We start from the raw sequence: 13,234 nt of genomic DNA on the forward strand, positions 1-13,234 counted from the left end.
ATACTCATTGATTTAAACTTAATTCCATCTTATATTATTACTACGTCAGTTGAGTGTCCTATCTTTTTATTTAATTAAATTAATAATTACTTTTGTACATACATTTTGAGTTTATTGTTCATTGTTAAAAATATTATAAACATATATTATTAGGTCAAGAATTTATTAGATATCACCTATGTAAAACGAACATACACCATCGACATTAAATGTTAGGAATAGAGACAGTTTTATCGGTAATCTCATCATTTTTTTGGTGTAAATAAATACATACTTATAATTTTTACATTAGACGTCAGAGCTTACTCGCGTATGTACATTGTACTAACAAACTTAGTACAATACAGTAAACAGAATTCATATCATCACTTTAATTTTAATAACAATAGATCCCGTAATTTATTTGGGACCTTTGTTTACGTACTATTTTCACTGGCATTGTTCTAAACACTGCAATGCGGTTATCATAATTTAAAGATATTTTCTATCAATATATATATTTTTTGCATCATCCAAACAGATACACCTTATTTGATACGGGCGAAAATATTTACTACTGAGAAAACTAACAAAATATTCATACACATTTTTTTATCTTTAATATATTTTATAGACACGTGATAGAAGTATTAATTAGTGAAATAAAATGAGCTATTAAATATTATTTACAACTGCGTTAAAGCTATTTTCATGCTCGTATAATGAAGATGCTTGTGACCCTGGAGTGGCAAGATTAAATGTCTGGTGAAGCAAAAACTAAATGACTCCTTATTAAGAATTTTGGCATTTCACGTAATGGTGGTCGGCATCACAACAGATGTTCGGCTAAAAATAAATACATTTAATCTATGGAGTTCAAAAAAGCATCTATATTAAAACAGCTGGACTTCTAGGGATTGGTTTCTATGATATTTTTGTATTAATTATTAATTCTAACAATAATATCATGATATAAGCTTTTCGCGTACCACGTGTTTTAACAACATACTACCGACGTTTCGGGTTGATTACAGCAACCGTGATCACGGGTAGATAAGATGAAAGTGTCAAAAAAGGCGTAACATCCGAAAACCTTAGATTCATCCAACAAAAATATCTGTCAGTGTATATTTATGAATTCCTTTTCATAAAGTTACTAATCAATGCACTAACGAGTATGAATATTGATATTAAACCCGAGCGCTGATAAGATGTTGATGCAGTTTGGACACAGAGATAAGCTAAGATATCTGGGAATGCGCTGTGTATTAGTTGTGAGTGATCACAGATTTGTATCTAGATACTGTCTGTCTGTCTAAAACGAGGAATGGTAAGTAATTACTATAGAGTAAAATAATCATTTTCAAAATTTTAGATATGGATGGAAACCTATTTGTTTTACCATTACATTAAATAATATTCCAGGTAATTTTCACCTGAGAAACGAAGATAAAAAAAATATGTATTTGTTATATAAATTTACTTTTTACACTGATGTTATATTTCATTTAATTTAATTAGTGAATATTGTGTTTAATATTGAAATTCGTCGGAGTTTTTAACTTATTTCGTATTCAACCATCCATCAAACGATTCCATCAGAAACATGAATCCGTCTGACAGACATCTCTCTCTGAAAACGAAAATAAAATGTAAAAAAAAATAATCTTACACAATTTTACTGAAACTCTTTTAAACGTTAAAAGATTTAAAAAAATTTTTTTATAATTATTAAAATGATCGACATACGTATATTTTTTTCTATTCAAAAAATAAAATAACTTTTTAATATTATTGTTAAAATATATACTGCATGTTGGGAACCGTTTTTAAAAGATAAAAAACAAACAAAAGTGGTTTAATACTTCGACGAATTCACGAACAAATTAAATATTTAACGAAGAATAATGAACAAACATAATTACGGCCAGATATCTCATTTGTGCCAAATATATTATAAGAGAATACTGTCAAAAATTTTGTATCATTTAAATTAAGGCAACACAGTGTTCAGAGGTGCTCGGTATGCTTTTATTTATTGTATGTGTTTTAGAATTAGGATATTATAGAAAATAATTATGTTCTAAGAGTATTTAGACACCACTGACGGACGGTGAAGGAAAACGTCGTGAGGAAACCTGGTCTTATTTCAAATTATGAGATTGAAATCGCCAACCCGCCTTGAGCAAGCGTGGTGATTAATGCTCTAACCTTCTCCATGTGAGAAGAGGCCTTTGCTCAGCAGTGGGCTCCGATAGGCTGATGATGATGATGAATTAAGTTCGTTCATTAATTCTAAATCATTTGCAGGTTATCCTTGAATGAAAATACGTGGATCACTTAGTTTTAACTGAGCGATTCACGTATTTAACGTAGCAAACTCCTGGTAATTGTTTTTATTATCCGAAGAGAAATTTCATTCAAAAAACACAGCATTCCCCATCCATCAATAATTGTGTTAATTACTTATTTCATGTATAATTAAAAAATAATACATTCACAGGCACCAGATGCGATAACTAAAATAGCAGATGAATTTGGAAATTAAAAAAAAATACATCTGTCGGTACAGAAATGTCAAGGTTAAAATTTAATAGGACAAGAAACAATACAATGCTGATTGCAATATTCCTTCACCTAGCTAAAGGAGAAGTTATGAAGAAAAATTGAATATTTTTTGTGTTGATTCTTTTCGTTTTAAAAAAATATTTAAATAAAACAAGTTTTCATTTGGATCTTGGTATCTTGATTATATAAAATGTACATACGATCAATTACTTAGTATTTCTATATTAAATAAAATTGCTACATAATTAATTGAGGAATGTTATTTGCGTCAAGTACATTTTATAATATATATATTGTTATTGATATTATTTACAAACTTAATATAAAAAAATCATAGATCTCTTCATGACGTGCCATGACGTGCCATGATTTTTTTTAACTTTTAAGTTACCGTTCATTTAGTGTCTCTTTTCTTGGCTTCGTTCAAGAGCTTGATAACATCAGCTTTGAACTCTAATTTGGCGTGAACTGATAACGTTTTAACAACAGGTGTGATAGATGTAAAGAATGCTCTATCTTCGTCTTCTTCCCTGCTGAGCAATTTCGTAAGCACAGATACTAAATTTTCACTATCACTAGTTGGGTTTATTTCCACTTCTACTTTTTGGGTTTCTATTTTTGGTTTCTTCTCTATAGGCTCTTCGTCTATACTTACGAATGAATCTTCTTGCATCCAATGATCTGATTCCTCTCCCTCATACGGTTCGTCCAAAAAGACGCTCTCGTTCTGCGTCCCACCAACTATAAACGGATTTATGAAGGACAACATTTCTGAATGTAAGTAAGGTTTGCGGAAGCTGTCTTTTATTGACTTCACGTATGCGTCCCTGACGTTGAACCATTTCTTTGATATCTGTTGACCTGAAACCAAACAGAAATTTAAACTGCTTCGAAATATAAACCATTTTGATCCGCTTATCATAGTTTACGTCTGTTTAAAAAAATACTGTGATGAATATTTATGCTTATTATACAACCGTTTAGTTTAGTTATAACAAGTTGTAGGTAGCTGTCAACATTTATAATTACGTATTGATATCTATGTAATTATATTTTACTAAAAGGGTTTTCTTTTAAAGAAACATTTGAATAACAATAATTTACAAGGAAAATTCGCAGACCAGTGCAGTATTTGAACCTGGGACTTTCAGGATATCGTTCTATTCATTTTTTGCCATGCCAACTATCGTGCCCTGAATTTTTTTAAGTTTATATTTTACCAATTATTTACAATACATTGCATTTGCCAAACCATCATATATGTTATCATGAACACGAAATTCATTAAATAATTTGATAGAAATTTATTGTAAACCACGAGTTGACTTATTTCTTATAAGTGTGAAGATGCAAATAGGCGCCCAGCACACTAAAGAAATACAGGGTAAGCCATAATGTACGTCCTCTAATAATGGGACACACAATATATGTATGTAGTCACATAACAATAAATATAAATAGGAAAATATAAAATTTCCCTAAATAAAACCCTTTCCAGCTCATGTTTGTTATGAAGAAGCTCTAAAAGTTTCTACCTTCAAGATATTTGTCCCTCAACCATATCCAACACAGCCTCGACAAATCTTTCACTCACCAATTTTAACCTTCATATTCTTTTTCAATTTATCATAATCAGGGTACACCTTCTTGTATATCTCCACCCAGGCTTGTTCCCTGGTGGGACGGTACCTGTAACCCACGTCCGTCTTATCCCACAGACAGGGTTTCTCTTTAATCAGACCTATCAGACTTTCAGTTGATATTAGAAGTTTCACTGGTTCTGGAAAAAAGCTCTTAGTATTATATACACACACACACACACACACACACACACACATATATATTGTGTGTATATATTGTGATCGTTTGTGCTCTTTAGGATATTTACTCATTAATTCTCTGCTTCCAAATTTTTTGAGAGTTTGTGTAACAAATTTTAAGATCATTCGTTTATCGAATAAAAGTTTTGTATTTATCACGTTCTTGGTTTATTTTTTATTTATAATAAATATTAATTTGTTGCAAAAGGAAGTGAGTTTTATGCTTTGAGTTTCTTTAATCTAATGAGATTAAAAATTGTAGTGAAAAAGAAGCGATATATATATATTTAAAATAAGTATTAATTACAAAACAGAGCGTTTATTGACTATAAAATATGTTTAACAATTACTGAAAATAAAAGAAAAATAAAAACCAAAAATTTATGAATTCCCCGGAATTACTTATTATCAAAATTAATATTACTTTAAAGAAATTGTAATGGGGATTATGTATTTTAAAATTTCTTAATTTGTTACTAGTCAAAAGTATCAATAGATTTAAGCGAATAAAGTATACGTGACATATAATGTGAAAGCATGTATAACAAATACATTACATTATACAACTATTTTATGTACATTAGGTACAATGCGTTTACCGACGAGTATTTAAAACACTGCCTACCAAAGGTTCTAATTCTCACACTAAATACGCAGCGTCAACAATTTTGAATTCATTGACTTATCACAATATAGTAATGTAGTATTGAATAAGAAATATGAAACGCTTCGTATGTAGTATTACTATTCAATCATTTGTAAGTAAGCGGATGTTGTATTACTTATATATAATATTATTACTTGATAGCCCACCGTGCCAAAGTAGTACAGGCTGGTGGGTGATTAATGTATGGCCAATCGAAACCATTTCATTTAAATGTTTGATTTTAATTTAACAAAATATTACAATTTATTTGCCTCAGAAATCTATCATGAATTCGCCTACGTGCTATTAGCGTGAAGATAACAATAATGAATATATACAGACGAAAATGGAACTTAACCTTTGACCTTAAGGTCTTTTTTTATTTGATCTATTATTGAAAGAAAATCATGTCAGCCGTTGCAATTCACCCAACAAATTAATTCATGCGATAATCAACGCTATATAAACAAAATAAAGTCTAAAATTAATTAATTAAAACAAAAACATCACAGCCTTTATATGGATATTAAACTTTATACGATCGTAATAAAGTCCATTAGAATTATATAATTAAAACATACTTGGATTTGAATCTTCCTCATCTGACATTTCAAGATGGCTCCCAATAACAAAATGGCGTCACTTAAAAAAGGAAAATTACTTTTGATAATCAATATTTGGTTTAATTATAAAGTGACGCGTATAGCACAGCCGGTTGTTAAAAGAATATTGAAACAAGTGAACCGGCCCGGTAAGTATGAGCGGCAACGTCGCAGCACAAAACGTCTTTGCTGACGTTTTTTTGCTGCTCATTTATTGACGACGTCTGCTGATACTACGTCATCTTGTTTGAGTTACTTTTAAAATGACATTTCTGTTAACTTATTAACTATGTGTGCTGTGTCTGTGTCGTTTTGTTTGTGCTAGTTTTGTATGAACGTTTACTTGCTGCTTATTTATTTACTTCTTGTGCTGATTCTACGTTATCTTGTTTTTATTTTCTTGAGTAATCTTTGTTGAATTAACTTTATTTCGTTATAATACGGTTTGTAATTTGAGTTGTTTTTTTTGTTTAACGTCTGTTTAATAGGAACTTTTACTTCTGAATTTCTTTTTTATAATCTAAGGCTATAAGATTACTTGAATAACAACCTTTTTGCTGTATTATACAGCCAGAAACCTTAATTTTACTGTTAATTATTATTATTAATTTTTTTTTTATTTCAATAGATTATTTATTACAATAATGTCAATGATTCATAATTCAACCCAGGTTTGATTTCGTGCTGGAATTATTTAATAACTAAAATTACCTTAAAAATATAATTTTCATTTTTTTCTAGTACATTTGTTTTATCTTGTTGTATAAAATATTTTGTTTAATAGAGTTCAAGTTCTTAAACACGGAAACTATGTTAATAACATGTGTGAGTAACGAAACTGTTTGTGAAGCCTGAAGGATGTATCTGTGTATGAAAACCGGAAATATACTCGTAGATGAAACAAATTAAAAATTACCATTCTAACCAAAACGAATTGTATCCAAGACAACTAATTTATATGATTATTCAAATCAATTTTAATTCAAAATACTGCTTATTTTGATGTTGTCCTTTTATTTCTTTTTTCCACGATAGGACGTTAAAAATACATACATCTATAGCATGAGTAAGTGGTATTAAATATGAATAATTATAATATTATTTTGGGGTAAATATGCAAGTTGAAGCTTAACTTCCTTGAAACTTTACTTCACCTGGTTATTAACTATACTACATCCGTATAGTCATCCAACAGTACCGAAGTATCTCTCTCTCTCTCTCTCTCTCTCCCTCTTCAGCTATGTGAGGTCTACTGCTGGACATAGGCCTCCCTCATCGACTTCCAAACGGTCGAAGTATCGCCACACACTTATTGCAGGTTCAATTCCTATGTCAAAAAAATTCTCATTTCATATTATAGGTTCTGTTTGTATTTTAATCCAAATTATTACTTATAAAATATATTTTATATAAAAATTACACACATACCTCCTGATGTTATAACATTTCTGAAGCTCCGCAAAATAACTATGTGTTAGACGAATAGTGTTCAAACAGAAATATAATATTATCATGGAAAATGTAATCCTATTCCAACAATGTAAGGTTTATTTTCAAACGCGTCAGGCTTATAGGAAATATAGAGGTTTGAAGGAATTGAGGCTTTGAATGATGACAAAGAATATTAAAAACAGACGTGACAATTCCCTTTGAGTTAAATATTTAGTTTTTAAATTTTTAAACATTAAAAGCCACGAAATAATAAAAAAAAATAATTCTAGTTTAAATATAATATGATTCCAACAAAAAAATAATATATTATGAACAAAATGATATAATAATAAGTAAATAATAATATATGTTTAATTTAAACAAACGTAATTCAGACAAGCAAATCAATGACCCGGTAGTGCTGATATTATGTGTAATAAATAGATTGGTCATAAAGCCTAGCCAGACGTAAACGGAAGCGAGATGCTAATTGATTAACATCTGTAACAACTACGGAAACCCTTCATCCAAATACTAGGTACCTGTTGATGACCAAACCCTTAGAGTTGAGGACTTTTTAGAAGCTACAGGACCTCCTAATTTTCTACCGAAGCTATAGGCAGTATAGGTCCTTTCAAATATTGTATTTTTCACGTACGTCTTATTATAACCATGACTTCGAAATTGCGAACAAATTATATAAAGCCTTAAAGCCTTAAAGCCTTATAAAGGTTTCATGGGATTATCAGAACTCCCAGATTTCTATACTGCTTTTAATCATGGTTGTGAATATTAGTTACTGCTAGTCAGAGCTTGCTTTAATTATTATCGTTTTTAAATTCCAAATGACGTATTTATGAGAGCGTTAAAATTTTTATGTATTTTTTAAGTGTATTTCAATGGGAATATTTTTGAAAATATATTTCATATGTCATTTATATCTATAGATCATCTATGTCTCTGCGGAAGATCCGGAGTAGACCAGTTGAGTTCCCTTGACAGGTTTTATGCGTCTAGATCCTGGATTAGTGCCAGGACATAGGTATCCTAGGTAATACAGGCGTTAGAGCTAGTTACGTATCGCTACAGGAAAACCTTACATGTTTAATCGTTTGAAATTCACTTTAAACGTGTTCTTTTTCACAGAGAAAAAGTAGTTTTTCTTATAGACACCGTAAGCTTCCATAGTTGATGGAGAATTTAAAAAACCAGGAATACATTTTATATCTTAATAAATTCCTGATTTTTTATATAAAAAACGCAATATTACCTCTCAAAATAAAATATTAACGTACGATAAAAATTTTGCAAAAATAAAACGAGTACTTTTTATTCTAGTTATACAATATTTACAACTTTAAACTAAAATGTACGTGTTTAAATAATTTTGAAATAATTTATTATTAACTACATATATATACATAACTGCTTCTGAACGTTCTAAGCCATTAAACACTTAGTCAACTTATTGCAACTATTAAATAAAGACTCAGCTTAATGTTTTTGCGGGAGTTATCCGAAATTATTAATTGATAATATCAATCTTTTAAAAAGATTAATTACAACTGGCATAATAGAGAGGAGCGATTACAAGAGAAACCTTCCGTTTAATGAAATTAATTAGATCTTATAAAATATCTAGATGCGAGATTACGAGAACCAATCACGTTTAGAGCTATGTTCCCCTAGAAGTGCAGTACTGTCAGGATTCCATCGAGATTTATATGAAACACGTATATATAATGATTTTAATTAATTACAATAAAATGTTTTATTTTATTTACGTTACCTTAGAATAACTTATTTTATTCTCAACGTAAACATAACATTGAATATAAATTTAAATTTTGAAATTATTTTATTTACGTTCCATCAACAAAAACTTTGCAAAGAAAACAGACAAACAATATAAGAATATTTTCTTATTTATTTCAGTTTTGACCTCATTAAAGGATTTTTAAGGCATATAAGGGAAATAATTCTTTTTACACTAGATTTTTATTTTTAATTATCAAAAAATAAAACATTGTATCCGTGATAAATTTAAATTAACTAATATTTTTCTAACTTATAACAAGCGAATTTAATACAAATTATCACAAGATAAAAGTATATGACAATCGGAGTTAAGCATTAATATAAGGAAAATATACTTAGTCGGACCTAATGGGATTGGTCACTAATGGCAGAGTTTTCCAGCGTAGTTGCCCTTACAATAAAAACATCGTACAAACACACATTTACCTTATACCAGTCAATAAATCTATATGCATGTTATAAACAAGGGCATGTTTTAGCGGATACATCACAATATATGAATATTGCAGAAGTATGAATAAAATGCTACAGCGTCGAATGGACGGACAAAACTCGAGCAGACGGCGACTTGATAGGGCGACCATGGATTACACACACATATATATATATTGAACATTGAAAACATAACTAATATTGATCAAAAATATACAGAATATATTACATTAAATAAGCATTTAGTAAGGATTTTGTAGAGTTCAGATGGTCAAGCGAAATAAGCAGTAGCTGTTCATTCACTTAATATATATATCGTAATAATTAGAAAACGTGGATACAGTGTTAGATTCATTTTAAAATATATTAAAAAAAATAATTAAAAATACCAAATCATGGTCACACTAAATGCAAATAACACGAAAGATGGAAAAATAACGTTGTTTAAAGTGTACACAACGAGGACAAACGGCTTTGTCGCTCACTTTGTTCAGTCTTTATTTGAATCAGGGTACAACTTAAGTGTTTTAAAACATAGTTTCTTGGCATATAATATTAATAAAATATATAAGTGATTTAAGTCAATATTCATATAAATATCAATCCGTTAAATTGTCCTTTACATGTAGAATATTGTACTTACTAGATGTATATAAGGACTTATTTGCATTTGCTTTTTTTTTAAATTTATATATTTGTTAAAGTTCTTTTTATATTTAAGAGTAAAAGTTAAATATAAAAAATCTTTTATTATTTCACTAGCGTCATTTCTTAACTGCACGTCTTCCATGACTTTGCCTAGTACAAGCTCAATGTATTTAACTGTTTCGTAACTAAAATTTAGTACATTTTTTTAAACTTAGTACCTAATATCACAGCTACGTGTTTTTGTGTTAACATCTTAGTGACATTTTTTAGCAAATTTCAGAAAGCAGATAATCGGTAAGAGAGTAAAATTAAAAAATATATATTTATAATTTTTTTGTTTAGCTGCAATCAATGCAAATGGTACATATTTATGTTTTATTTTACAGCCTAATAACGTTGATGAAGAGTTTTCAGTATTCGTTCTTGTTAATTGTCGAAAACAAAACTGGGAAATTTTAAGCATTCGATTGTTTTAACAAATGATTTTGATTAACCAAACTCCTTTATTCCGATCGACTTTGGTTCAAATAACAAGAGATCATTGAATATAGAAAATATGATATAAATTAAATTACTCATATAGGATTTTAAACTGACAGTTTTATTTATTTATTTATGTACCAAGAGTAGAAATAGTTACAAAATTAGTCACAAAAGAAAAGTGATGCACAAAGGATAACTTATCTCTTAAAAGAGATCTTTACCGAAAACCCTATTGATAGATTTTATATATTTATATTTAATATTATCAGGAGAAACAGAAATATAATTAATTTAATCGCTTCATAATTTTTTATAAGATAATATGCAATTATATAAAATCTGTATATATCTGACTATAAGCAACACACGTGAAGTACGCTTTCATATATTTAATAACATAAGTACTGTTTTCAAATGTTCTCCGTTACTGTTATTGATATCAAACCGTAAATGCTACGTAGTTTCTGTAGGGAGGGACAATGCTTGTCTATTAAAGTTTCAGTATTATCACGTAAGGTATAATGACGCCTTCTTTATATAATATAATAATATATACCACCATCTTTTATCTCTCATAGCTCATAGCTATAGATATATATAAGTTTATCTGGATTACTATACCATAATTTTATAGGAATTTTATGTTATCAGTTATATCAAACATGTATACAATCTTCCTCATGTACAATATCAGTAATATTTTCAAATAATCCGGTCTCAGCTTGCGACTTCCATCTTTTGATTTCAAGGCTTCAATTGTGCCATTGTTCTTCGCTTCATTATTTATTAGGTCTCAGCCAATTAGGCTTTCCACAGGTCTATCCCGAATATTATAGACCTGATAATTAATGCAGTTCATAGAATTAAATTATTATAATAAAAAATATTACTAGCTCAGTTTATATAAGACGAAGCAAAATCTTTATAAACGGTGAGATGTAAAATTTATTTCTATTTTAGCTGATCCGTGATCTTAAAAGATTTATGTTATTATTTGTAGCATGATAACATCTTGTTAATTTATTTACAACTATGTTTAGTCTACGGATTTGCTTGCATTATTTTATACAATCTGTAAGAATGTTATACTATGGTTACCTAACATGTACACATATATATATATAGCCAATAGTATTCTATTTAAGTTTGAACGAGAGTGAAGTGGATAGATCTTTCAGACGAGTATTTCTGTAGCAAAAATGACTTTGTACGACTATATTTTTATCTTTAAATTTCGGATGTATTCTGTTTGTTGTTCGTACAAAAACTATTGAACGTACACCGAACACTTAACAATATTTTCCCTAAAAAAATTATGCGTCTTTCGCCTGCTCTAAACTCAAATTGGTGAAAGAAACGTGAGGAATAAATTCTTACGTTTTCATTATTAGAAACTTACTATAATATAAAACTTCATAATTTACAGAATATTTGAATTAATTATAATGTATAGACATATTAACTATATGACAAAATTTAGAAGTACTACAGAAAAACTCGTGGACGGATAACAAAAAAGATCGTTCATTATTGTAAATATTCTAATAATAATAATTAATATGTATTAATAATATAACTTATACAAAAAAAAACAATCTTTCGTGTTTTGATATTACTAACATTATTTTATTAGTACGTTCTGCGAAACGAGATCAGAGTTGATTTCTTTTGAAAAACAATTTAATATCAACCCAACCATCTCTAATTGAAACTAGTGTTCATAAAAACTACCTTAACTATAACTATCTCTTCATAACCTTTGATCTAAAAATTACCATTCAATATCCTAACTTGTAATATTTTTCTGGAAGCACAAATTTTCTCTACACAGTTAAGGTTTCCACGGTACGACAGATTAAACATTCCCAGAACGTGAAACATTTTAGACATGTCAATCTGTGTAAAGTTATTTAGTATTTTTCACCACAAATGAATTTAAGACGAGATTGGTACAGATTTAAACGTTTATAACAAATAACGAAATTGATATACATTTTCATCTCGTCTTCCCGCGAACACGGTCACTTTGAAGAAATCGAAACGTCGGGTTGGACATAAAAAATGTATCGAGTGAGGCCTGTAAATAGACTTAAACATTTTGTTATCTAGATAGTTTGAAGACAATCTATGCAATCTTCTCCATCTCTTTAGTGTTGTTCTGTTTGGGTGTACACTGTATCGTCATTAATTATTTAGGCACAATACGATCGGCGTGTTAATAAGGTCAGGATATCCTGCGCGTCAAGCTGTTATACATTCAGTTCATAGAAATCGGAGGTTAATTCTGGGAAATGTCATTCCTACCTAGAAATATGTATCGCTGCTGCTGAAGCATTGAAAATTTCTTCAAAATAGCAAATGTTAATTAATTTCAACATTAAAAAATAATTTAAACAAATCTATTTTATGAAACAATGTCGCGATAATAGATACTATGATGATAAAGATAATGAAATTTTATAATACATTAATAAATAATATGAAAAGGCGTTAAATACTTAATTTAAAAGTTAGGTAGTAAGTAGTAGCAAACTAACAACAGTTGATTTTCAACTCGACAACTTAAGTTTATAAATGTGAAACATTTTAAAAGTGCTTGTTAGTCAAAAAATATTATATCAGACTACGTAACATTGTATGGACATCTAAACTTAATAAAATTCTCAAATATAAGGTCACTATAAACCAAATATCTCTCCCTAAAATTATTCATTTAGTTTAAAAGTAAGTTTACAGATAAAACCGATAGCGATATTTGAGTAAAATCATTGTCAGGACGTTTGAAATCTCGTTTTCGTTGTATAAAA

General features: G+C 29.0%; 1 protein-coding gene across 2 annotated transcripts; it reads right to left on the bottom strand.

Annotated features, from left to right (window-relative positions):
* Positions 1–1,473: 1,473 nt before the first annotated feature.
* On the bottom strand, positions 1,474–5,755 carry LOC116775649 (uncharacterized). Of its 2 annotated transcripts, XM_061525177.1 has the most exons (4): positions 5,595–5,755; positions 4,142–4,327; positions 3,203–3,408; positions 1,474–1,612 (listed from the first exon to the last, which is right to left on the bottom strand). In XM_061525177.1, the coding sequence occupies exons 1-4, from the start codon at positions 5,620–5,622 to the stop codon at positions 1,565–1,567; spliced, it is 468 nt and encodes a 155-aa protein (XP_061381161.1). In that variant the 5' UTR covers positions 5,623–5,755; the 3' UTR covers positions 1,474–1,564. The 2 variants fall into 2 exon arrangements, with proteins under 2 accessions (XP_061381161.1, XP_032524473.2); XM_032668582.2 differs by lacking the exon at positions 1,474–1,612 and having other exon boundaries at positions 2,141–3,408; positions 5,595–5,752.
* Between the last annotated feature and the right edge of the window lie 7,479 nt (positions 5,756–13,234).

The sequence above is a fragment of the Danaus plexippus genome, chromosome 27 (genome assembly GCF_018135715.1).
Source record: "Danaus plexippus chromosome 27, MEX_DaPlex, whole genome shotgun sequence".
Classification (NCBI taxonomy): Eukaryota; Metazoa; Arthropoda; class Insecta; order Lepidoptera; family Nymphalidae; genus Danaus; species Danaus plexippus.